Source organism: Vulpes vulpes, chromosome 3 (genome assembly GCF_048418805.1).
Source record: "Vulpes vulpes isolate BD-2025 chromosome 3, VulVul3, whole genome shotgun sequence".
Taxonomy (NCBI): Eukaryota; Metazoa; Chordata; class Mammalia; order Carnivora; family Canidae; genus Vulpes; species Vulpes vulpes.
Genome location: NC_132782.1, coordinates 131,470,659 through 131,488,585, shown reverse-complemented (window position 1 = coordinate 131,488,585; position 17,927 = coordinate 131,470,659). Strand labels below are relative to the sequence as shown.

Sequence of the window (17,927 nt, the reverse complement as noted above, 5' to 3'; positions counted from 1 at the left end):
TGGAGCCTGCTTCTCCCTCTCCCTCTGCCTGTGTGTGTCTCTGCCTCTCTCTCTCATGAATAAATAAATAAAATCTGGGGATCCCTGGGTGGCTCAGCGGTTCGTCGCCTGCCTTTGGCCCAGGGCGCAATTCTGGAGTCCTGGGATCGAGTCCCATGTCGGGCTCTTGACATGGAGCCCGCTTCTCCCTCTGCCTGTGTCTCTGCCTCTCTCTCTCTCTCTTTATGTCTGTCATGCATAAATAAATAAAATCTTTTATAAATAAATAAATAAATAAATAAATAAATAAATAAATAAATAAATAAATAAAAGAAACACAGTGGGTTTTATTTTTTTTCACAATGGGTTTTAATTAAAATATGAGTTTTGTTTTTTTTTTTAAGATTTTATTTATTTATTCATGAGAGACACAGAGAGAGGCAGAATTCAGAGAAGCAGGGAGCCTGACATGGGACTCGATCCGGGTCTCCAGGATCAGGCCCTGGGCTGAAGGCGGTGCTAAACCGCTGAGCCACCCAGGCTGCCCCAAAATATGAGTTATGTTAAGCAATCTTATCTAGTTCTAGTTTTAACTGTTGGGGTCTGTAGTTGAGCAAGAAGTTTTTCCAACAGAGGAATGAAAAAAGTGACTTAACCTTCATCGTCTTAGATCTAAGAATAGTGTTGTTTTCTCCTCCAGTAAACATTATCTTTTACTAAATGCAACATTTTATTTGCTCAGGCCTTAATATAGTTATTTTTTGATAGTTTATTTATAGAATAGCCTAAAGTGATGTCTCAGACACAAAGGTGGTTAGCCAATAACATATTGAATCTTAGTAAATTAGTAGATATAGATCAGATGACCAGCACTGTGCTGCTGGCAAAAGAAGCATTATGCCCACCCTCAAAGAGGAAACCTGTTAGAAGTTGAGCACAGTGAACAGTACAAAACAATGGGTAATTTAATACTGAGTTTTTTTAAAGCGTAGGTATAAAGAAAGGAAGAAAAGCGAATATCAGTTGTAAAACAGAGCAGTTGGGATTGTTCTAAAACTGTCAAGGTAAAAATATTCACACCAGCTAAAACTGTGTTCTGTACCAAGAAGCATAAGGATAGGCCTCTAAATACTCTATAGGAAGAGGTGCACCAAATACACATTTTGGCCCAATCCCGGTGACCAAATACTAAAATCAGTACTTGCCTATGGCTAAAACTAAATAGAACCAACATCGAACAAACTTCTGGAGTGAAAGACTCATTTCATCCAATAAATATGGATGGTTTATTGTTGACAGTAGTAATAATATTTTAAAAGTTTAAAATTATAATACAGAAATAATTACTTGACATTGTTACCTGTTAGATTTGAAGTCACTGTACTATATATCAGTAATATCAAATAACCATTCACTTTCAACTAACACATTTAAAAAATCACTAACCTTTTTGTGTGCCACAAAGTGATTCAGGAAACCGTTTTTTAATAAAATATGTACTAGAACGATCTAGGATTGATAGTTTAGACAAATTCACCTTCATCTTCTGAACAGGACCATTTGTACCACTTTATGTTTAAATATTTAGCCTTTGTAGACTCAAGACTACAGGAGTTGTTTTAAGACATTCTTGTAGGGTCTTTGGTTGTGAAGTTGGACTAAACAGAATGTTTGGGGTGTCTCAATTTAGTTTTAACATTTTTATCATTTTGATTAGAGATTGTATTGAGATTATTGTATATCTATTTACATAATGTAGATATTTTTTCAACTCAGGATATTTTGAAGTGACATTGTGTCATCATCACAAGATTCTAAGAATTCCCCAGTAGGCCATTTTCTTGAAAGATTTATAACAAATGACAATAAATAAGTAAAATTTAAATGGAGCTCTTAAAGCTGTTAAAGAACAAAAATTTAGTCAAGTCAGTTTTTGAAGATCTAATTGGCTTTATTCAGTAATTAATGAATTAGGCAACATTTCATCTAACATCTAGGAGAATGCTTGGAAGGGTTGTACAAAATAGAAGGTATTTATTTGTAGGCAGAAATGGGACTAGACAAGGAAGTTATTAGAAAAAAAAGAAAAAAATGTTTCAAGCAAGGTTACCTTCCCTTAGAGGAAAAGGCAGGGGGTCTTACCTTGCAGATTACCTCCTTAATGGTGATCAGGAAATTCCAGACTGATGGATTTAAAACTTCACTCCTGGGAGAGGCTGAAACGACAGTTTAAATTAGGTGTTAAATCTTGGTGGGTCTTAGCATAAGGAACTCCCATTTTGGTTTTTTTGTTTTGTTTTGTTTTGTTTTTTTAAAGATTTTATTTACTTATGAGAGAGAGAGAGGCAGAGACACAGGCAGAGGGAGAAGCAGGCTCCAAGCAGGAAGCCTGACGTGGGACTTGATCCCCCTAGTCTCCAGGATCACACTCTGGGCGGAAGGCAGCGGTGGCAAACCGCTGAGCCACCTGGGCTGCCCGGAACTTCTATTTTGGGGCTGATTGACCCGTTTTAACAGTGGTTATTTTCTTTAATGTTATAAATGCTAGTACATAATATAGTTCTGCAAAGATCGAATTACAATAGAATCTAATCTCTATTATCTGTCTTAACATTATTTGAATATAAACATTTTTCCAAGATAAACAGCATTCTCAAGAAAGTAATCTATTTAATGTATTTACTGTTTATATTAACTGTTGATCTGTTTTGCTAAATAATTAAAAAATTTTACTAATTGTTTTATACATTAAATTAAAGGTTTTCACAGGCGTGATTGATTCCTGCAGCATTTTGTTTTTCTGACTGACAAAAGCACAGAAGGACATTTTTACTTCATCTAGAATGTTTAGATTTGAAAGTGAATATTCAGATAATAACAGTAAATCTGAATGACAGGATTGTTCTAATTACTGAGATTGTTACCTGTATTGGATATCATGGAAACTAGGCACCACAGATCATTGATCACATACAAATATAAGCAACCTGATGTTAATTATTTTTTAAGTCTTTACTCTTTAGTATCTGCAGGTTAGAGTCTGTAGCTTTAATAAAAATTGCTCAAATTGGCTTTTCTGCTTTTTAGGAAAATGTCAATTATTTAGAGTACAGAATTACCTCTGGTAGGATAACTCCTGTCTTCAGAATCAGGACAGGACAACTTCAAGAGGTATATGACTATTTGGTGGCTAGAGCCACAAACAGAAATAGACTTTCTACATGAAAGTCTCTAAAAAAAAAAAGCCTTATTGATGACCGTGACTAGTGTTGAGAGATCTTTTCAATCAGTACTAGCAATGGAAAAGAATTGACATAAATAACCATATCCTTCCCTTTGAAATGATAATCAATATTAGGAACTTGTAAAACAGTGATTCTTCAACCAGTTGTGCATCAGAATTACCTAGGGAGCTTTTAACAACTACAGATGCCTGGCTCCACCCCTAGTTTGGTTAGGTTGGGCCCAGACCTCAGTATTCTTTAAAAGCCCCCAAGGTGATTCTAATGTGCAGCCAGAGTTCAGAGCCTATTAGAACATACATATAAAGCAGCTTTTTCAGCTCTTTGAAGAATCTTTCCCCTGTGAATAGAGCTGTCCTTTCCACTGAATTGAATCACAGTCATTTATCCAGAATGTTACTTTGATTTACCTGCCATAGCAGTTCCATCAGAAGTTGCTTGGTAAAGATTCACTGTCATCAGTTTGGGTCAAGATATTTTTTTTAATATTTTTTTTATTTATTTATTCATGAGAGACAGAGAGAGAGAGGGAGAGAGGCAAAGACACAGGCAAAGGGAGAAGCAGGCTCCATGCAGGGAGCCTGATGTGGGACTCGATCCTGGGACTCCAGGATCACGCCCTGGGCTGAAGGCAGATGCCAAACCACTGAGCCACCCAGAGATCCCTCAAGATATTTTTCTAAATCTGATTTGAATTAAAATTCTATTTTGACACAAGAAGATCTTGTGTTTATCCCAGTGCCTAGAAGAGTAGTATAGAGCAGGCACTCAGTACATATTTTGCTGGATGAGTAAATGAATTTAAATTTGTCTTAACTTTGGGAAATTTGAGTATAGTAGAAAAATAATTTCTTTAAAAAAAAGAAAAGGAATTTTTTTAACTTGTCCACATTTTGTTTTACATGCTTACCCTTTGACCTTTTCTGATTGTGTGCTAGACTCTGTTTTAGTTGCTAAAGACAAAGCAGTGAACAAAACTGACAAAAATTCCTTCATTCATGGAACTATTCTAATACAAAGGATATGTAAAAATTTTAAAACAATATATGTATTATCATTATGTGATGATATGTCCTTTCCCCTTTCTCAATTCATTCTCTTCATTTTCTCCTCAAAAGCTGGGAAAGGGATTGGTACTGAAGAGGGAGGTAGTTGTGCTTTTTTATCTGTGACCAGATAGGCTGGTCAGGGAAGACCTCATGGAGATGATGCCATTTGTAGAAAAGATCTAAAAGTTAGTGAGAGAGCAAGTCATGTTGTTATCTGAGAAACTATATTGGGTACAGCAGGCATGGTGTATTCATAAAATATTAGGGATGCTAGTGAGGCTGAAGAAATGAGCAGATGCAAAGGTACAAAAAGATATGGTCAGAGAAGTACAGGGCGAGGAGCAGGTTTGGTATAGATTATATAGGCCTTATAGCTATGTTCATTTTTCACTTTTACTCCAAATGAGATGGAGAGCAATTGTTTGATTTGGAACAGAAGAAAGACGTGATCTGACATACATTTTTAACAATGTCACTCTGCTAATTTGAGAATTACAGTAGATGGACAGAGGCAGGAAGACCATTTAGAATGCTGTCTTGGTAATCAGGCAAGAAATGATGGTGGACCAAGGTGAAAGCAGTGGAGGTAAGAAGTAATCAAATTCTGTTTTGACGGTAATATCATCAGGATTTGATGACCAGTTGGACATGGGACATCAAGAGAGCCAAGGTTAACCACAAGATTTTTGATCTGACCAACTGGATTCTGTAAGGATTGTGTGGCCATTCACTGAGGTGGACCTATCTGCAGGATGACCTGGTTTTGGGAAAAGATGAAGAGCTCAATTTTAGCTGTACTAAGTTTTAAGATGGCCATTATGTATTCAAGTGGAAATACATATCAAGGAAACCATTAGATCTAGAAGTCTGGAATTCAAGGAAAAGGCCCAGGCTAGAGATAGTTATAGCCCATAGTTATCTAATATTTACAGCTATGAAATTGGATAACAGCACCAAGGAAATGAGTATATATAGAGGAAAAGAGAGACCCAAGGGCAGAGGCTATGGATTTATCCAAAATCAGAAGGTCTAGGAAAGATTAAGGATGGGGCTGAGAAATGTCTGTTTATTTGGCAATATGGATATCTTTTGTACATTTAGTCCTCATAAGAACTCCTATGAGGTGGGTAGTACCATTGTTCCTGTTTTATTGAATTTAAAAATAGTTCTTCAGCTATTGAAATGTGTTCCAAGTATGGCTAAGTGACAGATCTGAGTATCAAACCCACATGTCTGTCAGACTTTTTAACCACCATAGTGTAGTGCTTCCTTTTTTATGTCATCTAGGCTTTTTAAAATTTTGTAAAACATTTTAACTATGGGAAAATTCAGATTAGTATAATAAAGATACACATATTCTTCATTCAGAATTTTTTTTTTTTTTTATGATAGTCACACAGAGAGAGAGAGAGATTGAGAGAGGCAGAGACACAGGCAGCGGGAGAAGCAGGCTCCATGCACCGGGAGCCCGACGTGGGATTCAATCCCGGGTCTCCAGGATCGCACCCTGGGCCAAAGGCATGCGCCAAACCGCTGCGCCACCCAGGGATCCCCTTCATTCAGAATTAATAGATATTATTATTTTGTAATATTTGATCCAGATGTATGTATTTTAATTAAAATAAGTCACTCATTTAGAAAAAAAATTAATGGAATGCCTACCTCATTCTGGGTATTTGGAATAAATAGGTGAAGAGAGGAGTTAAGATGGCAAGAGTAGTAGGGGGACCCTATGCTTGCCTCATCCCTCAAAGACAGCTAGATATCAAATCATTCTGAACACCCAAGGAATTGATCTGAAATAAATAGGTGAAAAACATACAGATTCCTGCCACAGGCAAAAACCAAAACAGATAATCAACAATACTGTGTTAGAAGGTGATAGTGGAGGGGTGCCTACGTGGCACAGTCAGTGGAGTGTCGACTCTTGGTTTCAGCCTGGTCTGATCTCAGAGTAGTGGGATCAAGCCCCATGCTGGGCTCCAGCTGCACGTTGGGTTCTGTGCTCAGCACGGAGTCTCCTTGTGTTTCTCTCTCCCTTTCCCCCTTCCGTCCTACACATACATACACACACACACACTCTCTCTCTCTCTCTCTCTCTCTGAAATAAGTAAAATAAATCTTTTCTTTTTTTAAAGGTGGTAACTGGAATAGGGAAAAAGATATATAGCTAGGTAAGGGAGCTGGGAATTTGGGGCTGGGAAATAGAAAGAAGTTTCCTTTTTTTTTTTTTTTTTTTTAAGATTTGAGAGAAAACATGCATGTGAACGGTGGGGAGGGGCAGAGGGAGAGAAAGGGAGAATCTCCAGCAGATTCCCCACGGAGCCTACACAGGACTCAATCTCAGCACCCTGAGCGAAAATCAGGAGTTGGACATTTAACCAACTGAGCCACACAGGTGCCTCCTGAAGTTTCACTTTTTAATATGATGGTCCAGACAGGCCTTATTGTGAAAGTGACAAGAAAACTTAATTTGGGAAGATAGTTTCAGGCAATAGAATTGCCAGTGCAAAGGCCCTGACATGAATTCCCCTTTGTTCCCTTTCACAGTCCATTCTCCTTTTCTCCCCCAGAAGCAACTGGTAACTGAATTTAATAAATATCTTTCTATTCTGCGTTTTTATTCTTCTACTCATAGGTGTATCCAGAAATAATACTGAGTCTTATCTGTTCTTGAGTTACATAAATAATGTGATACCATACTTGCTCTCTTTCATTCAAATTATGATGAGCAAAATATGTAAGTCTAGTTCATTCATCATTTTTGACAGCTCTTTAGTATTCTATAATAATGCCACAACTTCTTATTTTTCCCATTACAAGCGTATTAACTATCTTTATACATATTTCCTTAAACATAATTGAGATTTTGGTTAGGGTTTATGTCTAGAAGTGAAATAGTTCAGCTATTCATATGTATTTCAGCTTTATCAGATGTTGCCAAATTGTTTGATTGCTCAATCAAGTGTGTTAAAAATACTATTTCTTCATATTCTCACCAGCCTTTGCTATTATCAATATTTTATTTTTGCCAATGTGATGGAATGAATTGCTTTTTTACTAGTTTTCCAGATTACTGGTGAAATTACACACTCATCCAAATGTTTCCTGGTGAATTTAAACTCTTTTTTTTTTTTTAATTTTTTTTTTAAACTCTTTATTGAAATGCTGACGACCATTTCCTCCTCTGTAATTTACCTGCTTATTTCCTTTGTCTATTTGTTTATTGGTTGGGTTTTTTTTAAGACAATTTTTTAAGAGCAGTTTCAGGTTTATAGCAAAATTGAGAAAAAGGTGCAGAGTTTTCCTATAATACTCCTTGCCCCCACACATGCATAGCTTCTCCCATTAGCTACACTCCCAGCCAGAGTTATACATTTGTTGCAGTTGATGAACCTACATTGATAATATCATCATCACCAAGGGTCCATAGTTTACATTAGAGTTCACTCTTGGTATTATATAATCTCTGGCTTTGAATGAGTATATGACATATGTCCATCATTATAGTATCATAGGGTATTTTCACTGCCCTAAAGCACCTCTGTGCTCTATTTATCTACTTCTCACTCCCACCCCCATTTCACAACTCCTGGCAACCACTGATCTTTTAATTATCTCCATAGTTTTACCTTTTTCCGAATGTCATATAGTTGGAATTACACAGTATGAAGCCTTTTCAGACTGGCTTCTTTCACTTAATTAATATACATATAAAGTATCTTCACATCTTTTTGCAGTTTGATAGCACGTATCTTTAGGGCTGAATAATATTCCATTATTTGGATGTACCACAGCCTATTTTTTCATTCACCTACTGAAGTACATTTTAGTTGCTTCCAAGTTTTGGAAGTTGTAAATGGAGCTGCTATAAACATCTGTGTGCAGATTTTTTATAGCCAAGTTGTTGACTCCTTTGGGTAAATACCAAGGAACATGATTGCCAATCAGATGGTGGAGTAGGTTTAGTTTTATAAGAAAGCACCACACTCTTCCAAAGTTGCTATACCATTTTGAATTCCCATCAGCAATGAATGAGAGTTCCTCTTGCTCCACATCCCTGCTACAGAGCCACACATTTGACCAATGTGATAATGATGTCAATGTAGGTTCATCAGTTATAGCAAATGTATGACTCTGATGGAGGGATTTTGGTTCAGGATTTTGGCCATCGTAATTGGTGTATAGCATTATCTTACTATTGTTTTATTTATTTTTTTTTAATTTTTATTTATTTATGATAGTCACACAGAGAGAGAGAGAGAGAGGCAGAGACACAGGCAGAGGGAGAAGCAGGCTCCATGCACCGGGAGCCCGATGTGGGATTCGATCCCAGGTCTCCAGGATCACGCCCTGGGCCAAAGGCAGGCGCCAAACCGCTGCGCCACCCAGGGATCCCTCACTATTGTTTTAAATTGCAGTTCCGTTATGAGATACAATGTGGAGCATCTTTTCATGTGCTTATTTGTCATTTAACTTTGATGAGATGTCTCTTATGGCGTTTGGCTCATTTTTTAATTGGGCTATTTGTTTTCCTGTTGTTAAATTTTAAGTATTCTTTGTCTATTTTGCATAACAGTCCTTTATCAGATATTATTGGCTAGGCTTTTTTTCTTACTGATTTTATTATTTTTAAAGATTTTATTTATTCATGACAGATAGAGAGAGAGGCAGAGACACAGGCAGAGGGAGAAGCAGGCTCCATGCCGGGAGCCTGACGTGGGACTCGATCCCCGGTCTCCAGGATCACACCCTAGGCCGAAGGCAGAGCTAAACCACTGGGCCATTGGGGCTGCCCTTTTCTTACTGATTTATATCATTTTTTATTTAGAGCAATTCTTCCAGATGGTTTCTGAGAAACTAAGTTGACTACAGTGCATTTTGTTGTCATCAACTACTAAGTGATAGAGTTAATTTCTGACTTTTTAAAAATTTTTACTGAAGACTTAGTCTTACAGTTTATTAAGTCAACTCATTTCTGTAAACTATGGATTATGACATCCTTTCAGTGCCTGCTGCCAACCTACCACAAGGTAGAAAGATGCAAAAGATGAATTAAAATCAGAAATTGCTTATTACTTTGTTGGCTTTAATGAAACGTTTGACTGGGGGAAAATACAGAAAACAGTTACAGGGAACTGTGTGTATGTGTGTATTTTAGTAAACCATGCAATTTAGTTTCCCATATTGTTCCCATATTCCCATCGTATCTAACAGTACTGTTGTTATAAATATATAGAAGTGGGGCTGGAGCACTTTCCTTTGAGATCATCCTTATCAGATACCAAAGATCAAGTCACAGTATTATACTACTGACTCCTATCAAACATATGAAGAATAGAAAATCATGCTCTTTGATACATGATGTCAAAAATCTGATTTTATCTAAAAATAGATGGTTTATGTATTTAAATGTAATAGTAAACTTTATCTTCCTATTTTGCAGATTAACAAATAGAAATATTATACACAAACCTGTGGAGTGGACCTTAATTGCTATGGTGTTGCTGTCATTGTAAGTACTCTTTCAGATTTTAACTTTCAGTGCTAAATGGAATTTTGGTGAAAAACCAAGTTATTCATTGGTTTTATAAGCATCTTTGGAAAACGTACCTCTATTTTGTGTCTTACTTTCCTGTGTGATGAAATAACTTTCATGTAAAGTGATATGCCAATATTTTGATAAGCTTTAATTACTCTTATTATCTTTTCTTACTATCTTTTCTTCTGAGGGCCTTTTTCTTCAAAAATATTATTTGTTATCTTTTTAAAGAGGAGAACATCTCCATGTGGAATACATATGGAATAGTCCTTTAATTTACTTTTTAACAATGCATTTTTATTAGCATTTAATGACCCTCATTATTTTATAACTAGTTTTACCAATATATCTAATGCTATCTCACTTTTCTTCAAAATTTATTATCATTAACAGCTTTGGGAAAGTTTTATTTTCCAAAGTAATAAACATTTTTAAAATCAAACAGTTGTAAAGGAACTTAAAGTACAAGTTACTACACAAGCATATATAAAAATTTTACATTTAATACTCATTCACCTTTGAAGAAATCACTAGTGGTTTCTAAAACTGTCTTTCAGTAGGGTTAAAACCATCTAGTAAGTGTAGTGTTTTTCAGCTTGAATTGCAAGTCTTCTTTTGAAGACCATTCATTGCTGCATTACTGTTGCTACTCAGTGCTTGTTAGGTCATTGAAGCCCATAGGACACTAAATACTTACTGGACACTCACAGGTCAAGAAGTGTTATGAGCCAACCTCAAAGCATCTCCAGCCCTGCTTTCTCTTTCTTTGATATTTCTTTAGTCTGACATGTTACTCTGGCTTCACTGTCCCAAGGAAGGCTGTGCTGGGAGGCATTAGAGTAGGCTTCAATGAGCCAGCATCTGTGTCACCCAACCAGATACAACTCACATGATTCATTAAATCAGAACACAGAAAATAACTTTACTTGAATGCCATCATATAAATTTTTTATCAACCATAAGAACAAATCTTTTGTCATTTCTACTATTCAGTGTTCCAGTTGAATTGGTTATTTGTGAAACAGATCTTATTAATTTTTTAGAAAGTTCTTTCCATTTTATGAAATTTGTAAATATTTTGGTCACTGGCAAAAAAAAAAAAAATATATCAGTATCTCTGCTCACCCACCATATCCTATGCCTGCCAATAAACCCTCATAGATAACTGTTTAACTGTACTTCTGCAATTCATTATACTAAAGAGGAAGTAACTTTTTTGGTTGACAAGTCACAGGCCTGGGCTAAGCAGTAATCTCAGAATCTTGCTTTCTAAGCCAGTAACTGGAAGTATTATCTTAATGAGCAGCTGTTTACTTAGGACACATGTTAGGTCCTGCTTTTTTTTACATCAAACTCTTGACACATCTTCTCCAAAATGTATAGCAAGGAACAAATAACATACAAAAAATAAAATTTCAAATGATTATTCCACACAAAAGTAAACCTCCAGTGTTTGATTTTAATTGAGGCCCCCATATGACACAAACTATTGGAGGCTTTGCTAATCCTTTTAGGCATTTTTTGACTTCCCTAATTTTGGATATAGTATAGAGAATTCTCCTATTTTGAGGGTCAATGACCAAAAAAATAATAACCTAATTGAAGTTAAGAAACAAACTGCCCACATCTTATTTGTATTGCACATTGCACTTATGTGGTCAGTCTTGAGGTAGCAGTAAACACTAACTAGTTTTGTCATCCACCTTGAATCCTTCTCTTTCATTACACATTAACCCCTAGCTAGATCTGCCCATCTTTCTCCTAGTCCTTGGTCCTTTTGATACCTGGACAACTAAAATCCCGTCCAGTTAGGGCTCTTCTTGCTTCTTTTAAAATCCTTGGTCACTAGGAAGTCAGCTGAAACACTTTCTTCAGTGTTTGCCTTTCAAATATTATTTTCTCATAATCCTAACTTTTGCCATTGGCGCTCCTTGCATGTTATTCCTTATCTCTTCCATTCTACATTTACACCTTCTGTACCTTCACTAGCTGGATCTCCTTATTCTTCAGTCACCAGCTTCTAAGAGTTTTGTCTTCTGTTCCAGTATTTATTTATTTCCCCTTTTCTCAGAAAGTCCCCTTTAGCTTTTCATATTTCTTCCCCCAAAGGAATCTCTGGCTCAATTCATAAGCCCTTTGGTTATCAGCCTTGTCCTTTTATTATCCTTTTAGAGTAAATATTACTTTATGAGATGGGCATAAAGTTAAAATACTTATCTATCATGTTAAATACTAATCCCATTGACTTCTCTGAAGTATAATTATACTTTATATTTGCACCCCTCTTTCTGCCCACTTACAGTTCACAATTACTTTTTGGGAAATGCATTTTGTCTTTGGGAGAAGAAAAATCAGGCTTGAGGGCCAGCGTTGGATAAAGAATCTTAAACACAGTGCAAAATATGAAGACCTTAGACATCCAAAGAGACATAAAAAGAGAAAGGAGGTAACATACACATATTTATGCAGCAGTAACCCCACTACACAGCCTTTTAATTTATTGCCATTAAGATTGAACGTAGGAATACATGGGTTTATCTTTTTTAAAAAATTATTATTCTGTAATTCGGGAAACCTTTGCATCTACTCTAAAGTTTCCAGTGGAATTTTTTTAGTCATTACTTCCAGATGTTTCTGGAATTTATGTTAGAAGTGAACTTCTTATAAATCTATAGCTAGGAAAAAGATTCTGATAGGCAGTTATCGTCACTGAAGATGAGTATAATAAGATGGTATGTTCAGTATTATTTTAACAATGGTACTGTTCTTTGTATATGAACATTATAAGATTTTGTTATTAGCACTTGTTTAATGTATAAAAGCTGTATCAAAATTCCTCTTGAGAACCACTTAAAAAAATATACATTTTGTTAGTATTTTTGCTAGGCTGGCTCCAGTCTAACTCTTGTTAGAGAGGGAAAAAACTCAATACTTTGAGCAAAACATGGTAGTCCAAAAAAATAAAAAAGGACTGGTTCTTGAATTTCCACATCTGTATTATTAAAAGTAAAAATAAGGTTTTTCTGTATCAAATCATCTTTTCTTCATAACTTCCCTTGCAGTTTCACAGATGTATTAACATTAGAAAAATTTAAACCACAATGTATAATCTGTCATTTATACTGATAGGAATTTTATTCTCATAAAATCTCAGGAAGGAATTGATCAAATTGAATTATACACTTCTTTGTGCACCCAATGAAATACATCTATCTATATATAAAAATACGTCATGACCTATTCCCATTTCATTTACATTTCTCCATATGATTTGAATGCCCAGTGTGACTGCAACATTTATGGATATTTATACTTTGTACTCAGACCTTAAATAGCTACCAAGGGCACACAAAAAGACCTTTTAAATCAGAGCCTAAACAGTATACATTTATTTAACAGTGAAGGAATTTCCCTTTAGTCCTTTCATGTTTATTTAATTAATTTCATGTTATAATTAGCAAAGACTCTGAAGAATTCCTTATGTAGAACATCTGTAATACTGATAATTGACCCAAAATTTTTTTGTTTTGTTTTAAGGATTTTATTTATTTGGGGTGGCAGTGGTTGGGGGGAGAGGGAGAAGCAGATTCCCCACTGAACAAAGAACCTGACTCGACTCCATCCCAGGACCTCAAGATCGTGACCTGAGCTGAAGGCAGACATTAAATCAACTGAGCCACCCAGGCGCCCCTTTTTTTGTTTTTTAATAAATCATTAGAAATGCAGTAAAGTAGCCTGGCAATTGGTGTTATTGCTTAAACACTTGCTTATAGTAATTTTTTAGCTTAGTTGAACTTTGTCAGACTTTACTCTTACATACTATATGTTGAAAATACAGAGTTGAATCTGATTTGCCCACAAAGTAATGCTCTAATATTAGCCTCTTTCCATAGTCTTGATGCCTGATTTTTCATAAAGATGTGTTTAAATATATAGACAGTCTGCTATAAATACGTTAGTGCCTGTATACTGTGTAAAGCTAATTTATTTATATAATTTTTGTGTTTATATACCAAATTAGCAAGCATAATTATTACATTACATTTTGTGATGCCTCCTTATAGTGTATCATATTTGTTTACATATTCCTAATTCTCATCCTACTCCTAATATAGGAAAAGCAAAAACTGTAGAATTACTTTTCATCATAGTACTCAGTAGTTTCCTTGAGAATATTTTGACTGGTATTCTGAGAAGATTTTCTAGCCATAGAACATCCCCATTGGCTTGTTCCCTTTTCTCCTTTTCCTCTTCCCTTTGCTCTTAGTCTCCTTTGACCTCTTATTATACTTCATCCTGTAACACGTGAAGGGATTATGTAGATGTTGACTAAAAGCTGGAAACCTAGAGAAAGGTCCAGACTAGCAGCCAAAGAGAAGCAATATAGAAGGCTAGGGAGAAGCAGATTAACTGGCCTAATTTACTTTATGTACAACCCCACATGCCAGAACTGGGATTTCCTCATTGACTTTTTGTTATTTAAAACGTTAACTTGGGCAGCCCGGGGTGTGATCCTGGAGACCCCAGATCAGATCAAGTCCCATATTGGGCTCCCTGCATGGAGCCTGCTTCTCCCTCTGCTTGTGTCTCTCTGCCTCTGTCTTTCTCTCTGAATAATTAAAAAAAGGCGGGGAGGGGATCCCTGGGTAGCTCAGCGGTTTGACGCCTGCCTTTGGCCCAGGGTGCAATCCTGGAGTCCGGGGATCGAGTCCAGCGTCGGGCTCCCGCATGGAGCCTGCTTCTTCCTCTGTCTGTGTCTCTGTCTGTCTCTCTCTCTCTCTATCATGAATAAATTTAACAAAAAAAAATAAAAAATCTTTAAAAAAAAAAAAGAAAGAAAACCTTAACTTTTCCACGTTAACCTTCGTAAATAGCCAGTGCTTTGCATTATGATACTTTGGTTAACTGTAGCATAGGAATTGAGTGCCTTATAGTGGGTAGCCTTGGAGAGGGGTAAGTGTCGTTTCATGGGAATGATTGGATTATCTAATGAAGGAGATGAATACTTAGAAGAGAAGGAAGAGAGTGACTTGTAGTTTAACATGGATATACTCTATTCCTAGTTTTACGCCCTTGATGTTCTCTAATGGAAAGCTTTCAAGATCATCTCACAAAATGTCTGCTTTCATTTTATTTATCTGAACTGTCTATTTCCAGTGAACTGTGGCCCACTTCCTAGGCAGAGACCATGCAATAGTTTATTCCCCCTAAAAGCTTTCAGTATACCCGTCGTTTAGGGAGTAGCATGTTAAGTCCTGAAAAATGGTATTTATACAAGCTCAACTTGACCATGATCACTGAACAAAAGCCTTCACTGGATATGGGCAGCCACTTTAGGTAACCATCATACAGATAGACACTCAGGAGAGTCAGTTCCCTAGGGTACCAGGCATGAATAGAAAAATGTGACTAAGGCTTTTTGCCTCAGCAGATTGTTTTTTTTTAGCCCACTCATCACTAATTTCCTTAGAGAAGTTTGTGAGCATACCATGAAAAATAAGAGAAGGTTCCTTAGAAATTTACTGGTTTTCAGAAGCATTCTAAGGCCTTTCTTCTAACATTCCCAATTTGGTTCTGAGTAGTCTTGAGACCATAATGGAAGATCATTGAAATTTTTATTGAGATGTAAATTCACATAACATGAAATTCACCATTTTAAAGTGGACCATTCACTAGTTTTTAGTATATTCACTATATTTTGCAACTGTCACCACTGTCTGATTTCAGAACATTACCATCACCCTAAAAAAGAAACCTCATATCTGTTAGCTTAGTCCCAATTTCCTCTTCTTTCATTCCCTGGCAACCACTAATCTAATCTACTTTCTATCTCTATGAATTTACCTATTTTGAATATTTCATACAGGTGGGATTGTATAATGGCCTTTTGTGTCAGGTATATTTCACTTAACATGTTTCAAAGTTCATTAATGTTGTAGCACATAACTACTTCATTCCTTTTTATGTCTGAGTAATATTTCATTTTGTGGATATACCACATTTTATTTATCCATTAATCAACTGTTGAACATTTAGGTTGTTTCTACTTGTTGGCTCTTATGAACATTTGTGTACAAGTTTTGATGTGAATATGTTTCAGTTCTCTTACACATACTGAAAAGTAGGGTTACCATATGATGTTAACACTGTTTAATCTTTTGAGAAACTGCTAGCCTTTTTTCCAAGGTGGCTCACTATTTTAAATTTCCATTGGCCAAAACCACAATGAGATACCACCTCACACCAGTGAGAATAGGGAAAATTAACAAGGCAGGAAACAACAAATGTTAGAGAGGATGTGAAGAACCTTCTTGCACTGTTGGTGGGAATGTGAACTGGTGCAGCCACCCTGGAAAACTGTGTGGAGGTTCCTCAAAGAGTTAAAAATAGACCTGCCCTACAACCCAGCAATTGCACTGCTGGGGATTTACCCCAAAGATACAGATGCAGTGAAACGCCGGGACACCTGCACCCCCGATGTTTATAGCAGCAATGTCCATAGTAGCCAAACTGTGGAAGGAGCCTTGGTGTCCACTGAAAGATGAATGGATAAAGAAGATGTAGTTTATGTATACAATGGAATATTACTCAGTCATTAGAAACGACAAATACCCACCATTTGCTTTGACGTGGATGGAAGTGGAGGGTATTATGCTGAGTGAAGTAAGTCAGTCGGAGAAGGACAAACATTATATGGTCTCATTCATTTGGGGAATATAAAAAATAGTGAAAGGGAATAAAGGAGAAAGGAGAAAAAATGAGTGGGAAATATCAGAAAGGGAGACAGAACATGAGAGACTCCTAAATCTGGGAAACAAATAAAGGGTGGTGGAAAGGGAGGTGGGGTGGGGGTGACTGGGTGACAGGCACTGAGGGGGGCACTTGAGGGGATGAGCACTGGGTGTTATGCTATATGTTGGCAAATTGAACTCCAATTAAAAAAAAAAAAATTTCCACTGGCAATATATGAGGGCTCCATAGATTGAACAGTAGAGGTTTTCTCATATTCAGTAGTCATGTTGGAGACTTATATTTGCAGTTTTTCTAAAAGTTAAATATGCCTATTATGAGTGATTTTAGACCTTCATGGGCCTGTAATATCAATTTGTTATGTTCTAGGAATTTCTCCTTAATATGCAAAATGACTGCCTGTGACACCCTGCCCTTTCAGAAAGACCATAGTATTGAATTATAAGACCATATAAATTGAATGTCTGAAACATAACAGGTGTTATTTTCTTGGATTTCTAAATATCCATAAAATTCCTCTTTTTGTTTGTTTTTTCCTTGTGTAAATCTTGGATCTGTTTATCTTAACTATCACAGTATCATTGTCATTGTGAAGTTTAAGTATTTGTTTACTGAGTATTAATAAATTATTTCTAACCACCACCACCCCATACTTACTGCTGAGAGTTTACATACAAAAAATATATTTTTAAATTGAAGTAGCTTTACTCTGGGAATCCAGATATTTTTCTAAAATAAAAATAGTATTTAAATTTTTAACCAAAGCCAGTGATTTTTTTTCCCCTCAGAATTCCTTGTATTTTTGATAATTTTATAATGTTAGTGTTTTTAACTACAAGTAACTGAGAATCCTCAACTTCAGGCCACAGTACATCTTAAAGTCACCAAGGATCCTCAGCAAAAGGATTTTCCCTTTAGCTTCCTCATTCCAAGCAGCAGCAGTGGCAGCATTGGTGAATGCAGGTAACAAGTAGCACTTGGCCCTTGCTAGTCACAGCCTCAATTTGAGGAGACAGTATCTGTATCTGCCAGTGACATTTTCACATCCTGACTGAGCTCACTGAAAGGACAGGCCTGGGGAGTTTAGGAAGCTAGAGGTTTAAGGGCTTTGTCATACCCAGCTTCAGGGTTCTGCACCCTAAGAGTGAGATGATGGTTGCATACGGACACCTGGTTAGTTCCATTTCCATTTCAGTGCTAGAACAATGACAAAAATAGTTGGAGCCACTATCAACAATTATGAAGAAACTATTATGTTTCTTCAACAATTATGAAGCAACAATTATGAAGAAAAGCTTTTCCAACACTCCTCTACAAAGCTGCTCTTAGATCTGTCACAAGCAGGATTTAGATATAAAGTTTAAA

At 36.3% G+C, this 17,927-nt stretch overlaps 1 protein-coding gene across 6 annotated transcripts in view; it reads left to right on the top strand.

The window, feature by feature from the left end:
* The window catches only part of RPAP2 (RNA polymerase II associated protein 2), an 80,408-nt gene that overhangs the window by 34,959 nt on the left and 27,522 nt on the right, over positions 1-17,927 (top strand). For 4 of the 6 annotated variants that reach the window (XR_003234686.2, XR_012000771.1, XM_025996493.2 and 1 more), the window contains one exon: positions 9,717-9,785. Coding sequence is in view for 3 of the 6 variants with exons in the window: in XM_025996493.2 (XP_025852278.2) it covers positions 9,717-9,785 (69 nt within the window). In the remaining 3 variants the exon portion in view is untranslated. Of the gene's footprint in view, positions 1-9,716; positions 9,786-12,114; positions 13,536-17,927 lie in introns of those variants that run through there. The other 2 variants (XR_012000772.1, XM_025996494.2) reach the window with 1 other exon arrangement.